This window comes from Haliaeetus albicilla, chromosome 1 (assembly GCF_947461875.1).
Source record: "Haliaeetus albicilla chromosome 1, bHalAlb1.1, whole genome shotgun sequence".
NCBI classification, from domain to species: Eukaryota; Metazoa; Chordata; class Aves; order Accipitriformes; family Accipitridae; genus Haliaeetus; species Haliaeetus albicilla.
This window is the reverse complement of record NC_091483.1, coordinates 65,691,237-65,713,632: the sequence shown is the minus strand read 5'-3', so window position 1 is coordinate 65,713,632 and position 22,396 is coordinate 65,691,237. Positions and strand designations below refer to the sequence as shown.

The 22,396-nt window shown below is 40.6% G+C and overlaps 1 protein-coding gene across 4 annotated transcripts in view; it reads right to left on the bottom strand.

Annotated features, from left to right (window-relative positions):
- Window positions 1-10,487: 10,487 nt before the first annotated feature.
- PPARGC1A (PPARG coactivator 1 alpha) overlaps window positions 10,488-22,396 on the bottom strand; it is a 376,066-nt gene continuing 364,157 nt past the window's right edge. For 3 of the 4 annotated variants that reach the window (XM_069792605.1, XM_069792616.1, XM_069792627.1), the window contains 3 exons: window positions 17,708-17,829; window positions 17,202-17,353; window positions 10,488-14,269 (listed from right to left, as the gene is read on the bottom strand). In XM_069792605.1, coding sequence (XP_069648706.1) covers window positions 14,166-14,269; window positions 17,202-17,353; window positions 17,708-17,829 — 378 coding nt within the window. In that variant the 3' untranslated portion in view covers window positions 10,488-14,165. Of the gene's footprint in view, window positions 14,270-17,201; window positions 17,354-17,707; window positions 17,830-22,396 lie in introns of those variants that run through there. The other variant, XR_011326224.1, reaches the window with a different exon arrangement.

Here is a 22,396-nt window from a genome sequence, read left to right as displayed (position 1 = left end):
CTGCCTTTCATTTTACACCAAACCTGCTGGGCTTTTTTAGATAAACCCTGAATAAACGTAGCTGTAGTGTTTATGACTAAATGGATTCATTTTTTTGGCAAAGTAGCCCTGTTTCTCCCTTAGCATAAAGCCAGTAGCAATTCATATCTATCAGACCATCCTCGAGGGTCAGCTGGGGTTCTTCCTGGGAAAGATATTATGCAGCTCCTTCCAGAATTTGTTCTCCCTATTCAAGCTGGGAATATTTTCAGTGTGCAGATATATACACACACATGCACACATATGCATGTGTTAATATATACATATGCATATATATATATACACCGCTAGTATTTACCACTAGACACCAGTAGTTTTATTTTTAATTACTTTGATAATTGCCTCCATTTGTATATCTGCATGTTATCTACATACTGTTGGAAAGGAGCACCACATACTAAGGAGGAGCATGAAGACAGGGAAAGTGAAACAACTGGCATGACTGTAAAATTATGCCAAAAATTAATCCACAAGAGGTTTTTAATTTCAGATATCCAGCCGAATGGGCTGGCTGGAGGCTCTGCTCTGCCCCGTTATAGGATTGCTACGAAGTTCAACAAGGAGGCAGGAAAAGCCCTTTGCTACATATGCCCTAGGAAAATAGGTAAAAAAAAAAAAAACCAAACTATGTCTTTTCAAAGTAATATGATGAAAATGATGATATTGTAACTCTTAAGACTTCTGATGAACATTTTATCCTCAAAGAGCACTTAATTCACAAAGGAACATCTCTCTAGCAAAGTAACCCAAAGCCTGGAGAAACAATACGAACATTTGCAAAGGCTTTGTAGTATCACAAGAGAGGTCTAAATATGAAGACTGTAAAGCATGAACATCTTTGGAACAAACTTGTCTTTGGGATCTCAGATAAAGCACTTTCCCAGAGCCTGGTTTTCCAGTGATTTCATCAAGGAGGTGATTTCATCAAAAGCTAAAGGAAAGCTAGTGCAATGCTGAAGTGATAAAAACACAAGGAAGAGATTGTAAAGCCATTGAAGGGTGCAGCAGGGGTATCTTCAAATCTTTAAATACTTTTTCCTTTAATAACAGACATTCAGTAGAACTGAGCAATTATTTCCCTTTACAGATCTGAATAGAAAGATTTCTTAAATGGGAGTAGATATATCTTATTAAATAAATAGGATAGTGCCACATGTTGTAAATAGAAAGCCAGATATAATCAAAAGAAATTACATTTGCTACTTACCCCTGAAGAGACATGGTAGTAACACTCAAACACAGAGTGGAATTTTTGAATGCTGAGCCTGTATGCAACACAGGACAAAACTCAGACTTTAGAGTAACTGTTGGTGTGGGTGTCCTGGGCACTCCAGCAGAAGTCAACATGCTGCCATCATTTTCTGCAAAGCTGTAGTGATTTGAGGTGATCTGGGAAGGCTGTGCCGAGAAGCCACCCAGTGTTATTGCATCTAACATTACCTATTTCAGTTTAGAGGTGTTATTGGAAAGTACCAAAGTGTGCTGTAATAAACAAACAAACAAATAAATGCATTCTTAAATATAGGAGCTGGAATAAATCCTTACAGTGTCATCACTGTGAACTGAATGTGTCGAAGGAGATTGTTTTGTGGCTTATGACCAGGGATTGGAAATAACATTTTAAATACTGCAGCCAGCTATGAATTTAATCATAGAATGAACATATGGAAATAGGGGAAAAAATATCAAACCCCTGTTCAATTGCCTGACATGGCCCTGTATAAATGGAGGAAGAGGTTTGTAGGACTTTATTAGCTAAAATTATCTATTACCAGTTCACATATCTTGGGCTGGCTGATACACCATCCCAGATTTAAGGAAATGACAATTTCCTTCAAGTTGAAGTGGTCCCTGATTGTACCTGCACAGTGCCAAGCCTGGGACTCTTTGGAACCCCAGGCTGGTTTCCACTCCTGGGAAGGAGCCAAGGTGGTGTAGAAACACTTTGGACCCTACAGTCTTGGGGACACAGGGTACTTGCAGAGCAATTTCAGTTGATGCTAGTTCAGTGCAAGAAAAAAAAGGAACTGCTGCTTTCCGTCTTTTAGCCGTTCGTGGGCTTCTTGGGTTAAATTCAGAGGGTCTAAGTCTGACCCTTACCAGCAGCTTATAGAGCACACAAAACTGTTTCTAAATAACAGCTTAAGGAACAATTATTTCTTTTCTAGGCAGCCCTGGATTCAGTTAGTATGACTGCAAAAATATAGAAAAACAGGTTTCAGTTGAATGATTAGAAATGCTCAAATTACCACAAGTTAAGCAGGTTCTGTATATCTCCTGACCAGTTTACAAACAACACCATGAATGCGGGTGAGCTGTGATGACCACAGAGCAGAAGGCATTCCCTTTGATTCCAGTCGTGATGGTGACCCAGGCAGGAAGGCTCTTTGCAATAATGTCAGCCAGGTTGCAAGTGGAATCAGAGCTTCTTGCTGGCCTGCGGGAAGTAATTCTTCCTCAACATAAGGATGTAGGTATAGCCTACAGCCTTGTTTTGAGACAAAACTATTACTGGAGTTCATGTTTTATTGTAACAGATGAGTTTCTCAGTGACAAATCCCAGATGAGGAGTCTACGTGCACATTCATATTTTATATATCGGGGTATTGATATGTATATATGCATATAATCACACATATAAACATGTTTATCTGGTATATGTGCAGGTGTGTGCATATGTTGGCTGAAGAACAGGCATGCCAGCAGGTTACTGAAGATTAAACATGCCTTAAAAAGTTAAATGTTAAACAAGTCTTACAGCCCTGGTAAAGGAACCAAAGATCTGTACGACTTTCAGTTTGACCAGAGGAATAGTTGCTTTGGCATTACCTGAACCTGTGTGAGCAAAACAGAACAATGAAAATATTGCATAATGTTTCTCTCTGCACACAAGAAATATATGGTTCCAAGGGCCAGATACTGCCCTTGGCAGTATAAAGTAATAAAGGCAGACATAACCAGGAGAAAGAGAAAACATTTCCTATTCATCCAAGAAGGGCCACTCTAACAGAACCTGACAATCCACTTTCCCATATTCATAGGTACTTGAATTGACAATATTAGTTCTGTAGCAAAGGACATAAACTCTGGAGCTGATCATAGCCCTGCTTCACCGAAAGCTATGACTGATTCTTCTAGAGATTCACCACTAACCAGCATAATAACAGACGTATTTCCATGCTCTTTATTACTTTGGATTTGCACAGATCTTCAGATCATTGCCCTGTGCAGTTAAACCTAATTTCCTTTTTCCCTGTCTTTAGCATTTTGGAGTGCTGAACATCTTCATTTCATGTCTTGTAGAACTGTCCCATGCACATTGTGGCATAGAAATAAACAACCCTAAATCTAAATAAGAATAATGAAATCCCATAATTAACATTTCTATTAGAGACTGAGAACAGCATCTGTGTTTTAGGTGCAATAAACACAAATAAGTCAGAATAATCTCCAGTCTCATATTAAGATGCGAATCATCTATTTATTACTTTGAGTATAAACGTTTCATTGCTATTTGCACAATGATTAAGAGTAGTTCCCAGAAAATAAATCTGTTTCTTAATAGTGCAAAGAATGAGAAGGATAGAGAATAAATGGGAGTTTAAGGGGATGCTAAAGTTCTCCCATGAGCTTGGATGAGATTTATGTGCAACGTGCATAAAAAATGTATATGATAGCACAGGATTTGCTTTGTTGTTGGTTCCTATTCCATTTGTCTAGCCTAACTGTATTCTTTGCCTCCCAGACATATAGTGAGTCTGGCATTGTTGAGCAAGTGAGGGAATAAACTGCCAGTCAGCAGCTATTCGTAGCAGCTTAACCTCATCTGATCTCATCAGACCCAACATTGTAGAGCAAGACCAGTGCCATGAGATTCGGAATAAGAGCATAAATAGCTACCTGCAAAGCTGCTTCTTCTAGGAAGAAGCATCCTAGGAGGCTCACTACGGAGCAGTCTTATTATTGCTATGCCTTTTCCATTGTTAAATGAATACGTAGGTTCTTCAATTATGTATCAGCTTTCATACAATGTCAACAGCTTAGTAACAGCACAAGCAAGAGCTGGTGGGATTGTGATATATGTCTGATAAGCCTCTCTGTGCAGCTTCAGAGCTATGAGGCTTCATGCTCGATGCTTCATGTCCATTCCCTGTCCAGTCTCATTAAGTTTTCCACAAAAATCTCGCTACAGTTGCCCAGCTGTAAATATGCAAAGGTCTGAATCTGAAACTACTGACACCTTATTAGTTAGATGGACAACGTCTGGGTGGCTAGGAAGTAAAACCAGCACTCTTAGCCATCAAAGTAGAGGATTCCACTGGGGTTTTTCCCCCCTCATTTCCTGAGGGGATGAGACTCAGGCACCCGTGTTGTTTCCACCATGCTCCCGTTGCCCACGTGCTCCTCCTGCCTGTGTTGTTTCCTCCTGGCTCCCATTGCCCGGTAACTTCTGACCACGTCGGTCCATTTCAGCAAAATTTGGTAGCGGGGTAGAAGCCTTCAGCACACTGCGATCTAGCACACTGCGTTTTATTTCGTGAAACCAGGGGGAGAGGTGGAGGTAGAGACACTCTCCATTATCGCTGCTGCGGCGGGAAAGGCTGCAGAGCTGCCTTGGCAAGATTATTACAAATCAGAGAATCCACATGGGAGAGTGCTGCAGTAAATCAGCCCGCGCATGGTCTACTGCTCAAGGAACTATTTGTGAAAGAAAAATCGTATTTGTTAGCTGCAGAATTATGCCAGCTGTTGACTCAGTGTACGACAGCCTTTACATGAATGGTGTCCCCCCCACGGTGCTATGGCCACCCTCCCACCGGAGTGCCGGTATGCTCCGCCGGGCCCTTGGCACCCCACAAAGTGTCTCATGGTTGCTTTGTGCTCACTGGAAGGGCACATAGCACTCTGTTGTGGTTTGCATAACTGTCATGTATCGGAGGGCAAAGCGGTGGCTGGGGCCGTGACATTGCTAGCAGGCAAAGCTGAAGGCTGTGGGAAATGTCAGGAGAAATATCGGCCACATTGGTCATAGCGCAGTGCCATTTGCTGGGCTTATCCCCAACAAGCTTCTCTAGCTCCATGTAAGTACGCAACTGCATTAGAGATTGCTGATGAACTGGTCATAGGAGGCAGTTTACTCGTTGCTGTGTATATGGAGTAGAAATTCATACCACATAAGCAAAGTCCACCTCATTTACAGGAAAACCAGAAGTTTTACAGGGTACCTAATCTACTACAGTCGTGCCGATATATAAACAATACCATAACATTTTGTCCTTCTCGAGACAACAACGGACAAGATGAGCAGTTTGACTAAAAGATGCCAAGGAGTTCCTGAATGATGAGACATGCAACAGTAGCACAGGGGTGTCCAAAGCATGGTTGTCAAACCACACAAGTCCTCGCCTGTTCAAATGTGGCTCCTGTCTCCAAACCATCCTACCTGACCAGATCAGGACAGTGCTTTTGTGGGGCTGCTGGGCAATCCAGGTCACTGCGAAAGGAGAGAAGATGGCATGGGCTGCTGCAGCCAGCTTTGCCGTGTTGTTGTGGGACAGAGATGCATGTCCAGGCCTTCCCGTCCTCTCCAGAGCAAGAGAAGGCCCATCACCTACCAAGCCCCATGACACATCTCTAGCAACTCAAACTTCTGCAGCTTGGTTGATGAGCTTGACTAACAGGGCCTCAGTGGCACACAAGCAACTTCAAAGTAGCGCACAGATCCTGCCCTGACAGTCAAATACCTCCTGCTGAGGCCAGGCAGGACTAGACATCACTGCTTTGCCATCGGTGCTGCTGGCAACCCTGGGACAGCCCTGGCCAAGCACTTCTGGCTTTCCAGAGAGCAGGAGATGAGAACAACTAGATCTTTTGCCCCCTAGGGTTCAGCAAAGCTGTGGCTCTATGTTTTAGAATGGTACTTCTGAATGCCCTTCTTCCTTTGACCACACACCGAAGCACAATAAATTGCAAAAATTGGATTCCCTGCTCACCCTTCCCAGGTCAGACAGGCATGAGCTCATGCAGGTATGCTCACCCCACACTGCAGGTGAACTCCTCACGTTGCAGTGAGAAACTGATCCCATCTTCCCACCAGGAGTTTGGACAGGCGTCCGCAAAGCATCCCATTCACATAGCTGTCATGTGGTGGGAGCCAAGTCCCTCCCAGAGCTTGCCAGCAGGCTGTCATGGGGCAATTCGGCGAAGACGTGGCTGGAGGTTCCGAAAGAAGCTGTTTTCACCCAAAATGTCAGCATTGCAGAAGGAGCAATGGCAGCACTGCAGCGATGCAGTGAAGTTTTGTACCCTCTGGCAAACAGGATACGTAAATAAATGGGTTTCTATCTAAATTCCATTGTGTGCAGATTTGTACCAAAGAATTGTTGTAATGTGCATCATTATGTCTCATTATGTGATTGCAAGTAACCTTTTGTGGAGCAGACACAATCCACGTAACATGCTGTGTGACCAGTTTACAAAACCAGGCTCCTTCAGAAGGGCGAGTAATTAATCATTATTCAGCAACAGCACTCACCACTCCACTACTTGCTGGCAGGAGTGTATAACCGAGGGCATGCCTAGCTACAACAATACATTATTCAGGCAATAGAAAACTACAGTTAGCTGTGGTATTGTTCCAATAAATGGTTAAAAAAAAGGAAGCACTCTGTTAGTTTTCAAGTGTGTGGCTGATTATTTTTTTTTATAAATTTATTGCCAACACATTGCATGAATAAACATAGGCCCGAGTTGCAAATGCAGTGGGAAAGAATTAGTATAAAGCACCAATGTGCGTTTTTCATAATGCCAAAGTCAATAATCCGAGGACAACGAGAAGATCTCTCGAATGCCTTGCCTTGAAGCAAGTAACTTTATGGCCGTAGTAATTTTATTACTTTATCAAGGACTAATTTAATAGAGAATGGAATGCACATTGTCAAAAATAAATTGTAGCAAATATTTTATTCGATTAAGAGTCCTAATAGTAATTTACACATTGTGCTCTTTAGGACATGGTTTTCTTCATACTTAGCTTTGGCTTTCATTTACGCTACATCTGGCTGACAATATACCATGACGCAAATAAGGCACATGAGATTATTTACATTTGATCACTGTCCACTAATTACACAAGCTGGGGTTAATGCAAAAGGCTGATGAAGGTTGGAGTTTAGTCACTGATTTTTGGAGAGGCTGGAATTGTACCTGTTTTCTGTTCAGCTGCCTTTGTCACAGAGCAGCTCAGTTCCCCTCTACTAGCAAATACCGTAAGAAAATAGTCAGTATGCATATGAAAACCCTTCTATCATCTTGTACTTCACCGTGCATGCATTCCAAAAAGGTACATTTAATCTCAGATCTCACCATTTACCACACCTGTGTATAACTTCTATAAAAGTGTATGAATTTTTCAACTGAGGCCACTAGTGATTTTATTTTTAATTGTTTTCCTTTATATGTGAGTCTTTTTTCCCCATTAATTCTATTTGAATTTGGAAGAGCTTATTTAATCAGGTCCAGTCATGTCATTAAGGTTATAGATTTTTTTTATAAAAGAGAATCAGAAATGCCTTTGTAAAACTATGATTTCAGAAGCAAGTTGAAAGGCAGCTGCAATAATTCAAAGGAACCTCAAAAGCTAAAGATGTTTTGAGGAGTATGTTTCCAGCTGCAGAATAAATATTTGTAACTTCACCAAAACTTGTCACTGAAAAAACCCAACCTTTCATTTTGCTTTGAGTTCATAGACTCCTAAGATTTTGAGTTGAGGTTGTTCGACTAAAAAAAGCATCAGTCAAGGAACGAACACCAATCAAGTGCAACATTTACGATTTATATATGTATTCGATCCAGCTGCAGTTTCCATAATTGCATTGTACAAACACTGGCCATTCAGCAGAGCACATCGTGGAGCAAAAGAAGAGTTGGCTTTCTTTTTTTTTTCTGCAGAGCGGAGTAAGGCGAGCACAGCAACGGGAAGCGCAAAGGATATATTCCCTTCCTCCCGTGGAGGATTTCATTTTCTTCTTTGCTGAGAAGACTAGACTCCTTTGCCCTGAAGTATTAACAAATACACCCGCTCCCAATGAAGACAGGCTGCCCTATGTCTATCAATAGAATCTATATAGAATCTTTTCCCTTAGGGATTAATTCAACTTTTGATTCAATCTTTCTGAGCTTTAAATTATGATGTTACAAACCTCCAAGGAACTACTGTACTATTTGTGACCTTCTTTATTACTTTCTGCTGTTTGATAAAGAAGAGAAAATTGATTTATAGTTTAGTTTGCTTGTGAACATGGAATATCAATGGTGACAGTGTGATTCGTGGAAAAGCAAGGGAAGTTGGCATTGGTTAAAGTTTAATATAGCAGTTTATTAATTAATGGTGAAGGACAATAGAATAACTGCACATTAATCTTGAATTGAGATTCTGGAATGTTAACATGAAATAATACCAATGAACCAAGGCATCTTGCAGGAGTTGGATTTAAAGTTTTCAAAACATTTGCCGCACAGAAGAATTTTGTCCATCGCTTCCACTTCTCTTCCCTAAACCTCCCCCTCTTCCCCTTACGACCTGATGGGTGGTTTTGTGTTTTCTGTAAGCTTTAAAGGTTAAAGGTGGTAGGCAAGGCCAAAGTTTTCCAAATGGAGCCTAAAATTAGGCGTTGGTGTCTGTATTTGGATTCTTAGGCCCCAATCCAGGAGTCTATTTTTATTCAAAGCAGCCGAGCACTTGACTTCAATGGATCTAAAAACACTCACGCTTAAGTGCTTTGCTGAATCAGGATGGACTTAAGCACAAATGTAAATGCTGTGCTGAATTGGGGCTCTAAATATGTGGCTTGATTTTAAAAGTGCTGAGAGCCAGCAGGTCTAATTGAAGTCAATGGGAGCTGCGAGATGCTCAGCGTTTCTGAAAATCAGGCCACTCTTTGAGGTGCCCGAATCTCATTTCAGGTGCTCAGCTTGCGGCATTCATCGTGGGAGAAAATGGAAACCCAGGAGAACAGACAATGGAAGGAATGATTTCTTAATAAACGAGATCCTGATTTTATGCAATAAACCTTAATAACATAAAATGAGGGGATGGGAAGCAAAAAGCAATACTTTCCTGGAAATCTAATAAGAGTGCTTTTTTTGCAAGCATCAAAGTGCTATGCAAAAATATGAAATGAATAAACAAATCAAATTAAAAAGCCTAGTAACTGGAGAAATACTGGGCTAAATTCATGCCTTGTGGAACAGCAGCAACACTGATGAAGTACATCAGGGACGGACTTGGCCCACTATGTTTTGAGCATTAATTTCAGCAGGAGCAGTGAGTCAACAACACAAACCCCACGCAGTGAAGAACTTCGCCCTGCCACCATTGCGAGCACCAAGCACAAGGTTTGGATTAGTAAATGGTAAAAATGCAAAAGCTAAACATTTTTGCAAGTCAACCCCCCCATCATTATAGAGTATAAAATAAAGAGCAGTGTTAGGAACAGAGACAAGGTGGAGGCAAGTCATCTTGAGAAAGGCAATTCTTTCCAGTGAATTCAGTAGTCCTCTCTACCTGAAGACCACAACCAGGCCGCCCACCAGCTGCGCAGGCTGCCCTGCACTGCTCCTCCCCTCATGCCTCAGGTACCTCCTGAGGGACACATCAAGGCGAGAAGACTCAGTCATGGTGTTGTGCTGTTAACCCCCAGGGAGGGCTGTTGACACAGTGGGATGGGCCTACAGTTGGCTACCTGTGAACGAACCCTGGGCAAACCAAAGCAAAGCAATTCCTTCCCCTTTTTACGTGCATGCAAAGGTGAGGGCTGTGAATGCTCTTTGCCAGCCCCTCGCCTAGCTGTTGCCTGCCCAGCGGCAATGCCGGTGTGGAAGCCCCCCATGCTGCACGCGGGACTGTCCAGGAAGGATTCAGAAAAACCATGCCTGACCAGCCACCTACCTGTCTGATCCTCCTAGCCTGTCTGCTGAGACAGAGAGGCTGGCAAAGGACTCTCATGACGGTGCTTTTTCCTAGCACAGGTATTTAGCAGCTCAGGATGACGATACCAACCATTTTGGACTTGTCAGTCCTACTACAGCACAACTTGGACCCAAGCATGGCCATGTAGAAAAGCCCTCACGTTCCCCACCCCCTCCTAACTCGAGCCAGCAACTCTTAAAACTCCACTGAGCATTTTTCAAAAGTTCTCCTACAAGGTTTATGTCGACCTTTCAACAGTCCTGGGTACTCATGGCAGAAAAGCAGGTAGCACCTTTCTACCATTAAATATATTAAAAGTAGTGGTTCTGTCCCCTGCCCAAAATGCAGTTACGCAGGTGTGATCTGGACTACTATCTGAAATCAATTACAACCATTAGAAAGAGTAATAGAAAACCTAGTACACAACCAGTTGGGGGGGGAAAAACCTGTCACTTGTGATAAAAAAGAGAAACAGAAATGGATTTGAAACATTCGTTTCCCTTTATTTGCTCAGTGAGGCTGATGTGTACTGCACATTTAAAAAAAAAAAAAATCACAGGAATTTTCATACAATGAATTAAACCACAAAAGTACATGTAGAATTGGCAGGTGGAAAATAGCCCAGTTTGGGCTTAACTAATGTCTCACTTTGCCTGTTCAGCATAGTCCAACCAATAGCTTTACATGTTCACCTACTGTACAAGTCTTACAGTAGCTCCATCCGGTCAGTGGTTCACATTATTGAAAATGTCTGTCACATAGGTACAAATTTAGAATCATCACATTATATTACATGGCTATTCTAGGTCATTTATAGATCAGATCTTATACTACAGTGATTGAAGTTCTCATTACAGCCATCAAAAAGGACACATAATCATTACCTACTGTAAGCTTACATCTAAAGGGATGAGAAGGTGTGGTTGGTTTTTTTTTTTTCAACTGACCCAAGTATTATACCCCAGAGGCACAAACTTTCCTCTCGGTGCTGCTCTTGGTGATGGCAACCCAACTGCTTTTCAGAGTAGTTTAGCATAGGTATTTTTCTTCAATTTTAGGCTCCCTCTGTTTGGATTTGGATCATTTTATGTTCTGTAGGAATTACTTTGTTACAGCTCTAGGAAAGACCATAGTTTCTAAGTACCAGTTCTGTTACCTGTATTGCGGAAGTGGTACTTACCACAGCATGAAAGCAACAGTACAATCTTCATCTAAAAGACACGCAGAGCTATGCTGCAATTTGCCTCCGGTGACAATGTGGTACATGTGCTAATTTGAAATGTTCTTGTGGGAGGAAAAAAGAAAGGAAACATCGAGTTTATATTTTGATGGGTTACCTACTACACTGTCTACAAAGGATACAAATAGCTTTATTCAGCAATCCTAGCTCTATTAATTTAATATGTAATTTGTAAATCCACAGAGGAAAGCCATCTTCAAGATGAGAATGTTTGCCAGGCCAGTGAAAAAAAAAATTGACTCATGTCATTATGCCTGCTTGGTGAAAAATAAATAATCCCCCCCTCCAAACCCCACACCAATTTATTAATGTCAGCAATCTAGGGCAAAAGAGAATGTATTTAAAATTTAGTCACAGAAATTTAAAGGCAAAATAGGTAATGCATCTGGTCCTTGAACACATAATATGATATACTAAATATTGATTTCTTAAAAATAATTTATTGCTTTTAATATTTTTCTTTACAACAGAAGATACTCAAAATCCAGAAAGGAAAATTGTAAACTTTTAGTTTGGCATTCACACAAAGTTAAAATACCTGCATTTTTAACCTACAGAGCAACAACAAGAATTATGCAGATTAAAGAATGTTACAGTCGTAACACAGAACCTCTGAAAAAGTTCTTTTTTTTTTATTGCTATCTATCTACTCAGAAATAAGAAGCCAAAAAATCAAGCAAGCATCCGACAGGACAGACAGTGGAATCTCTCAGAACACAATATGCTGGTGATAAAATGAATGCAGCCATCAAAATCAACTGCACTGGCATGGGGGTGGAATCGGTTTTCTAAGATTGGGAGTAGGAAAGGAGATTAAATAGTTAGGTGTGCCATACCTTTAAGAGGAGTCATGAATGCCAAACAGTAATAGAATACCAAATCTATACATTCGCAAGCAAATTCCAAACTTTGCTGATTCAGTCTAGAGACTCTGAGTTCAGATGAAATTCTGATGCTCAGAATAGCAGTAGTTTACTCTTGTGGCTTTTTTCTTTCCTGAAGTTTCTATTTAATTTAGCAGAAGCAATGTCATCAGCAACAATGTCATGGGCACATCTGAGGCCATGCTAGTGCATAGTAAAAAAAGAAAAAAAAACCAACAACCCACTGCTTCTGCAAAAGCTGAATTTCCAAACGAAGCACTTACTCCAAACCGACAACCGTCATGCATCCTACGTATAAAATTTCCACTGGCCTTTTTATTATTTTAGTCATCTCATAATTTATAATAAATAGGATAACTGTAACTGATAAATATGTCTCTTTAGTAAACAAAGGAATGAAGGATCGGTATTTATACAGGATGCATAACTGTAAAAAATATAGATAAATACCATCATTAAACTCTGCCAATGAAAAGATTACTGGCTTCAAGAACAGTGTTTAGACACAGAATTACTGTAAAAATCATACTGTACTTAGTACCTCAGCATATTTTTATCAAATTAAAATCACAAAAATTAAAACAAAATAGCATTTTAAAAAGATTTTTGACCTCTAGTTCCAAAACTACTGTTGATACATAAAATAAAAACATTTCTTAATGATTACCCATTTGAGAGACTTTACATAAAATTATGATATCTCCTAGAAAAATTTAGATGAGAAAATTTCATTCCCCTAACAAATTCAGTGTATAAAACTGCAAAAGAAAATCAAGCAATGAGAAAAATGTGGAAAAATACTGCAGAAGTGGTTAATACCTTTTGGGCTAGGATAATTCTTGACAAAATTCTTATATAAGCTCACCAAAGAAGGGATGAATGTGTGTAAAGCATTTTTGCACTCAGACACACGCGCGCACACGTATACACACGCACACCCTCACCCACACGCTTTTCTCTCTTTTTTTTACAATCAAATATATATAAGCATAAGTTCAGCTTTCTACATATGTTAGTGTACAATAATTGTTTCACCTCATATAATTACATTTGAGTATTCTTGATTAAGAAAAATTCAGCAGTTTTTGAAAAGAAGGCTGCATTTACAGTGCATAGCTGTAACAAAAAAGAACGTCATACAGTATTTACATAAATAAAAATACTCCATTTAACATTTGTAAATACTCAACTACTTTAGAGAATGTAGCAAATAAACTATCTGTGCACACACCCAGATAGTTATATCCAACTCTCATTAATAATGTAACACCACGTCCGCTCATTAGAATAAATCGCTGAACAAGCTGCACATTTGACCATTAACAAGGCTTTGAAAATTTTGCTGTGGAAGATCAACGTTGTAGACATTTACATGGGTGTCAGAATTAAAAGATGAAACTTCAAAATGTTAGGGAAGCTTGAGCCTTTCATTTTCTCTTCTGCAAGGACTAAAAAAAAAACCACACCAAAAAAAAAAAACCCCAAAGAAAAGAAAAATCTTGAAACAAAGCTAAAACAGATTGTAGGCTTCTGGGACCTGTGGTTTCTTCTGGATTGTCGTATTATCACTGTGTTGTGAGAAGAAGCGTCATTTAAAAAAAAATAATAATGCAATGTCTGATTCCCAGACATCAGCAGCCATAGTTCTCAATTATTTTTTTTGTTTGTTTTTGTTCTTTTTTTGTTAAAATGCAGTATGTACAGATTTTGCAGTTCATCATTGTACATGTATCTCTGTGGAACTGCTGCCATGTCTCGTGGTTTGCATCGGACTCGCGAGGAATGCCCGGCTCCCCCGCCACCGATCACCCGCGAAAGCAAAGCTGACACCCATGGACACGTGTGTGCTTACTGGACAGCCATCCTGCCTCTCCACTCATCGAGCAGCTGTGTTCATGTAAACCATGGTTTTCAACAGAGAGTGTAAAGTAGGAGCAATTCCTAAGTATGACTTTTTAATTGTCCATTATTGAAGGACGTGATGTCCGTGAGGTATTCGCCATCCCTCCATTTTCCTCAGGTGCGATGCATGTTACCTACGCAGGCTCCGCTGTGCCTCTTTGAGTAAACTATCAAAATCCATGGAGTCATACTTGCTTTTAGTGGAGGCAGGATCAAAATCATCTGAGTTTGAATCTGAAACCCAAAGGAAGTAAGTTTAGATAAGAGGCAAGAACCACTAGAGAGTACTTATATTATTTTCTCTGTACAACGGTAAAAACAAGGCACTGCAGAAACAATCCACTTACAACAACAACTTTATGGGATGATAAAAGCCCAGCAACTGTCATCAGAGAAGCTTTCGGTATGGACAGAGACTTCTGGTAAGAAGCAGGACTTAACAAAAGCAGTACACATCAGCAGCAGTGGCGGAGAAGCATAAATTGCATGTACATATAGAGGAGGTAAACTCAAAACAGTTTCTCCAAGGAGTTGAGCACTGACACACTGCTATGTATAGGTCTCAAAGCAGTCCAAATAAGATCTTAACAGATGCTTTACCCAAAACTCCACCATTGTTTTGCAACTGTTGTTTTGCAACACACAATATCCAAGACTTACTTCTCCTGAGAAGCGTAATAGGGGATGCTTATGCAGAAAGCCAGGGCAGCCTGCAGGCAGCACACTATGGACACTGCTGCCTCTGCCTGCCTTCCCTCAGGGTCTTGTACAGGTCACTACACTTCCCTGGATCTCTGTTTTTGCTTCCACTCTGATTTTTTGGGTGTTTGCTTGTTTAGAGTGAGAGCAATTCAGAGCAGGGCCTCTGCACTGCCGTACAAGCAATCTCAGGTGGGCTCCTCAGCTTTTTGCAGCATACATGATAAGTCATAGCAGCAATAATAGTCCAGTTCCTGTGACCTGTGATACCTGCTCCAGCTTTGCTAGTTGCTCAGACAGAGACGTCAGTCTGCTCCTAGCGCAGAGGAGGGATTGTACGTTTGCGGCCATACAGCTCCAGTACAGCAATTCTTGACATGGCTGCAAGCACTGAATTTCCTTTTGGAGTCATCCCTGCTTAACACTGACTCTCCCCAGTTCCTGTGTCCCAGCTCCTTTACGAGAGTGCCCTTTTCTTGCCATTTCTTGTGTTGAATTAATCAGAACTTCGCATCTACCACTAATGCACTGTGCATTAAATGTTCATTACAGGTTCTGTTAAGACAATATCTTCTCACAGAGGAGAGGTGTTAAACTTCTGACTACTATTTTCAAGTGTTTTCTTTCTTCTGTACTCAACCCAAGGCTGATTAATTCTCCCTGTCCTTGTACCAGCTCATGAATTTTAAAGTTCATCCTGCCATTTCTTTATGTAGCTCTATCAGATACTCTGCAAAATACAGGGAATGCAGTCTGAAGTACAGAAGCTCAAGCTGTCAGCAGGACAAAGTGAAAATACTCTGCTCACAGATACTCTGGGAATCCCACTCAGTATGGAGAGACCTGCCAGGGAATACTCCCAGTGATGAATAATGTTCAAGAGGGTTCCCTTCAGACAACTTATTTTAAACCCCAGATTTTCTGAGATACAGAGACGACCCTGGCTTCCACTGCTGAAGATAAGTCAAATCAAGTCAAGACTTCAATCTGTTTTTACTGTTTTTATCAGCCTACATTTCAACAAATGCCTTACTACCTTTCATATTTTCAACATCAACCCTATATCTCTTCAGCAGTCAATTGCCTTTTCTTAGCTTTACATTATCTGTTTAGCCACTGAAGTGAATTATAGCATATTCATTGTGAACAATACGTATCATCTTTATCATTTATTCTGAAAAGACATCAATTGGTTAGAGAAAATATATCTGTATTCACTTCTTGCATTGTACAAAGCTGAGGGCAGCACATACAAGATTTCATTAGCACTGTGTTACACCGTTATGAGAGATTTTAATGACTGTGGTCATTTATTCATAAAAAACCACAATATCTGATTAATATAGATTCAACAGCAAAATGTCCCTTGCTATGTTATTCAGAACAGAGTATCCCCCATACCTTTAGTCTATTTATACAGGTATTAAGAAAGGTTTAATATTTAATGAATACTTTACATTTTAAAAGGTAATTAAATAAGAGGTGAGTTTACAATATATTATAATATTGCAGAGGATGTTTTGGTAATCTGCATGGTCTCTTTATGCATATACTTTACATCAGTATTCCTGCTGTAAGACTTTGAACATCTCCAAACATACTTTCAAGGTGAAGCATCACACCCTGACCCACAGCATATGACAGAAGCATACATTTGTTCCCAGAAGGGACTACGAGAGACCCAGATGTGTTACCACAGTGAGTATGCACACTTGGGACTGGAGTTATCACAGCATACTGGGGTCTGGAGACTGGTACGCATACTGCCCCACATCAGTGGAACAGCAAACACCAAGAGATTTGCTAAGCTCTCCACAGGCTGGAGCCTCCTACATCATGACTGGAAATCCCTGCAAGGAGACACCTTCATACATAGATGCTTACACATGATTTGAGAATGACCAGTTGAGATCTGTGGCCTTTGCTATCCTAAGGGTCAGATTTGGTCACAAGCCCTTCTAGCTTTCAAACCTGAGAAACTATGAACTGTGTTTAAGGAGTGTCTCTGGCAAGTTCCACCCATCTATAGCACAACCCATGGCAAAGTAAATCATAATGAATTTTCGGGGGTTTTGTTCTCTGTTTATCACTCATATAAATAAATCAGGTATTAGAACCAAGCAGTCATAGCATAGCAATGAATAGTAAAGCGTGCAGGAGGTTTCTGTGGTGCTATCATTTCGATATGGAAATGTATTATTGAATATTGAGCACTTATTTTTGATAATGATGAAAATGGGCTTTAAAAGAATTTTCACAGTCTGAAATATCTGAAAGAAGCCAGCTCAGATTAGAGCTCAGATTAGCAGACTTTTAAACTTCTTGCAGCAAGTGAAAACCACTTCCTTTAACCCCCCCAATCATTTAAATAATATAAGCAGCAAACAAAAAAGAAGCTAACCTTAAATTCTCCAGAGTTACAAGGTTTCAGTTACGTACTTTAACTCACATAGAGCAAAAAACCTACCTAGGTCTGCATAGTTAGACTTGTAAAATTGCTTGCGTCCACAGAAGTACAGCTCAAAGTCAGGTTCATTTGACCTGCGTAAAGTGTATCCATTTTCAAGAGCAGCAAAGGCGTCACAAGTATAGCGGTAGGTGATGAAACCATAGCTGTCTCTGCAATTGAAAAATACAGTTGTGAACAAAAGCTGAAAAGACTTAACACACATTAGTGTAACCCCTTCCTGAAAGCAAGAACTTGCAGGAGATCCAGCAGTGGAAATGCCAGAAGTACTGCATCCATTTATCAGCATGATTGTCCTGTCATGCAGCTAAATACTTATTTCTGGGACAGGAAATCTCAACTAGCAAGATTAATAAATAAGGATGAAAGAAAATAAATAAGGTTTTGAACTCGGCATGTCATCTGTCATAGCACTTACATTGGTAACTCCCATACCAGTAATCTTACTGCCATAATTTTTTACATATGGCAGCTCCCAAACAAGAAGTAATCTCAAAAGTTCTTACCCATCATCCCGCAAATTTACTGTGCACTCCTCAATTTCACCAAAAACTTCAAACCGGTCCCTCAGTTCTGTTCGGGTTGTGTCAGGTCTGATTTTACCCAGATAAATCACACGACGTTCTTCCTGTTGAGAAACAGCAACAGGGAAGGCATATTTTTAACAAATGTGTAATAGAGATGAGCCCATACATACATGCATGCAAATACACACACATGGATGTGCAGAGGATGTGTAATTATAGTAATAGCCTCTTGTGGAAGACCTACTGCATCTTTCTAGTAAGTGAAATAGTTCTCTCCTGGAAAGCATCTGAGGTATTTAAATGACACTACATTTATCAGGTGGTGTGCTCCTGGAGGGTTTCACTGCTTGCTGTCACTGTTTTGCTATACAATGACAGACAGCTCCCTTTGTATCCTACTGCACCTTCTTTCTTTCCACCCTTTCTACCACTTGCCCTCCAAGACTGTAAACTCTTCCAAACCAGGAGCTCCCTTTCTCTTGCCATCTAACAATACTGGGCAAGATCCGTCTTAGTTGTGGAGTAGTATAAAGTAACACAATAATTGCATAAATGTACCATAGACAGAACGGAATGTATTACAAACATAACATTATAAACTCAGATGACTCAATAGCTGATTCATCCTGCAATCAGCTGTTCCACTATAATCCATACCTTAAACTAGAGGGAAAACTGTTAGGCATCCAGAAGATGACTTTTATTAAAATGAGTATTTCTGGGGGGAAGGCAGGACAATAAAATATATCGTGTAGTCACCATTACCTTTTGGTTTCTGCAGAAAAAAAACCTGACTGAAGTCCTTGATTTTTACAGGCTAGGGTGTCATTTGCATATTCCTTTGACACTTGGAGCAAAGCATCAAAGATACTTTTAAAACAATCGAGTCATGGTCATATCCTTCCTTCCTGAGAGAAAATGCTCAGCAGAATGACAGAAGGACTAGGAAACCCTGTGAGAGTCACTTTATGAATTTTTGGATGAACACTTTACTGAGGGTAGAGACATTTAGCGAGCTGCAAGCAAAGCAAAAGGCAAAAAGATATCTTCAAAACACTGACCTTAAGGTAATCAGGGCAAAGAAGCACCAGCTACACACGGCTTGGGTGCTCAGCCTTCCTGTCTCACATTGCCTCTGGCCTGAAGAACCCTGGCACTACTGGCCCTCCTGCTCATTGCTTACACACTCGCACATTTGTCCCATAAATCGAACCACCAACACCACATTCTCAGCTGGTGTAACTCTGTCAGTCAGTGGAGCAATGTCAGTTTAAACCATCAGCTTTGGCACCTGAGACTTGCACAGAATTTAGGTGCCGAATGCCGAAGGAGCTATACTGACTGCTGAGAATTCATGACTATCGTAACCTGGAGGTGCCTAAAGGCTAATGGCACCTCAAGTGTGCAATGCAAAAGGCTCTAGGGACCTAAATATAGCCTTGCATTCCTGCTCAGAAACATCCTAGCCTGAAGAGACAGGTAGCTTGCAGTGTTACAATTCAGATATAGCATGAAATTTTATCTTTTCCATGAGTCCCCACAGAGGCGTAAGGCACTAGTCATTCTTGGACCGCGGACAACGGGATTGAGATCACACCAAAACACATGTAGAAACAGAAATGATCCTGATGCCTCTTCTTTACTTGTTTGAGCACTCATTTGAGAGAAAGGGACCATCAGAACTCTTAGCTATGGGGGCCCAAAATCTTGGCTCCCTGTTCCCAGGAGAGCACTCTGGTCCCAGGAATCGTTTAATTCAAAATAAATAAACAATTCCTGCAGCAGGAAGCTGAAACCAATATATCTGCCTTCTAACAGAAACTCCTTCTCACTAGCACATTCAGTCAACTATTTTCGCTGACTCTTTTCCTGGCCTCACAAATCTCAGGGGCTCAGATCCAGTTAATCTAAGCTCCTGAGAAATGAAAGTGACTTCAAAGCTCCAGAAAACAGACATCCAAGAATCAAACACTCCTACCCAAACGCCCTACCCACTAAGGTATGGCACAAGAAGTGACCATTGGAACCACCTGGGTCCTTTATAGCTCCCCAGTCAGCCCAGCGGAGTCCCTGGTTGCTCTACCAAAGTATGTATATGCTCTCCTTAATCAATGGGATCAGGTAAGTATCTCATTTAGATGCTTGAAACTACTGCCTCTTTTAATTATATAAGGAACCAAGGTGACTGCCTTGGTAGTCCTCTATAACCCTGCTGGGACAGACACTTTCATTTTTAAATGTTAGGCATTCCAAAGTGCGTGCTCCAAAAGCTGTCCTTGTTCTCTGCCATAGCAGTGCAGGTCGGAGAAGCTAGCATGGCTAGAAGAAGGACAAGTGTGCTCACGGGTAGCCATAAATTTAGGGAAGAGGGCTACTTTACAGATAGCAGCTGCTTTTTATCTCTGTCTCTACTGTGTCCCAGTCCAGAGCCCCGACCCTCGACAGAAGAGTTTGGGTAGGGTTTCTGCGAATGAGGGGCTGTAGAGAGCAAGCCACAGAAATGTGCATTTCTTCCATTTTCCCCATTCTAATTCTGCTTACTTTCAGTATGGTTGGGTGCCATAAACTTCAAAACCAGGAAAATCTGCATATGCACAGTAATTACTTTTTCAGACTGTTTTACCAAATCAAGGATTTAACCGCACTGAAACACTTGATAAGAAACAATTCCACTGATACTTGCTATTGAACCTAAATGACTGACCAGATGGAGCAGAACATAACATAGCAGACTGTCTAATATACTTCAGCTGAGATAATACATCTCGACTGAAAAAACATAATGTTTCACTCACTGACATGGATATTGTTATATTACAGTGTGATGGAAATAACTATTGTACTCTCTTCCATAAGTCTGTGTGCATGCCTGAACAATTTTTCCTTCTTCTATCCCTCTAATAACCTTTATATCTCTAATATCCCTTTAAGACAACTGTAATAAAACAAAACTGAACAATTAAAAAAAAAGCCTGTTAAACTATCATTAAGGGAATAAGTTAAACCTGCAAAATTAAGGAAATTCAAATTTAAAGCTGAAATGCACCATATGTCCTCCAGTGTGCACACATGAGGAGATGTGTTCAAGTATTTTTCTTAAGCAGAGTGCCATGATGGTACACAATACTGGAGAGCACAGAATTCATACAGCATTGTCTTTGCCTTGGTTAATTTTGGTTTATTTAAAGCAACTATGAAGAATGTATTTGTATTCGCAGAGACACCTGCCTTTTATTCCCATTAATAATAAGAGCTATACAAGCCTAACAAGATTACAACATACCTCTAAATGTTAAAGACCTTTATTTTATAATAAGTTGCATGCATAAGTCCATATGTACATATTAAGTATGCTTTTTATTGCACTTGTTAGAGGACACGATATATGACTTGGAAACCTAAAGAATGGCAGAGAAAAGCTTTTGTTTTCAATTTAACGTGGGCAGAGGGAACATGCAGGAAACTCTGGAGGAGAGTGTTCATATTTCTCTCCCAAAAGTGCAGGTGATTTATTTTGCATCATAAGCTTTAAGTGTAGTTCATTGCTTTGCCAGGTAAAAAAAGGAAGAAAGAAGAGTCCAGCCAACTCCCTCAGGCCCAACATGTCTGTATTCTTTTGGTTTATCTAAAGGTCCTTCCTCATAATCTTGCTCTTTCTTCCTTGCAGTAAAATCATTTGAAGAGGCAGATGTGGCAGAAAATCTCAGACTGAAAAGCAGTATTTCAAGTCCCAAATGAAAATACTAAAGCATTAGAATGCCAAAACTTGAAAAAACTGGACGAGGATATACCTTACACATCTAAGGGTCAATAATGGGACCGCTCATCCTACAAAACATTCACTGATGCTAAGAATCCTTTTGTCTTGCAAAGGCTTCCTCCAAAACTTTGTTTTCCCTTCCTCATTCTTAATCCTTTCTTTCACAAGGAACTAAAACGCAGAACATTAGATGTCTTAGTTTTCGCATGTTTTTTTGTACTAGGCTTCTTCACCCAACACTTGCTTGCTTTGCCTGCCCATGGTGGTCCTAAGCAGGGTCTGTGGGAACTCAAGGCAGCCACTCCAGAGATAACACCGCATAGTGCTGCTGTCCCCGTTTTCCCTACTCCTTTTTGTCTGCTCATCTGTGGTGCATAGCTAGTTCTCCAAGAGCCAGGTAATGCTCTATGTGAAGCTGAGAGAAGAAATCCAGGGGCATTTTAAAGCTGGGGTCTGCCATGGGCTTGTCAAAGGCTCTGCTGCTTCCTCCAGCACAGGCAGCTGGCTGGATGCAAGCCCCGTGCCTGTGTTGCCTTCCATGCCGAGGGACTTCTCTTCCAGTAGAAAGTCATGAAGACTTTTATCCTTAGAGCTGGATGCCAAATACCATTTTGAAAGTGCAATGGGAATGGTTGGACAGAGTTTAAAAAAACAGAAATGCTACGGATGGAAAAAGCCATTAAAGCTTAAGATTCTGATGTAATAATAAAGAGAAAAAATTTCTTTAGATTCTGTATTAAAGAAGAAGAATTATGACCTGTGGGCGAGTATAAATGGCAAAAGAAAGAATCATGAAAACTGGGAAAAAAAGAAAGAACATTCCATAAAATTGTCAAGTGCTGCTGTGTGGCTGAGGACTGAAACAGTTCAGCCACACTCCATGGTGACTGCTAGAAAAATAATGATGG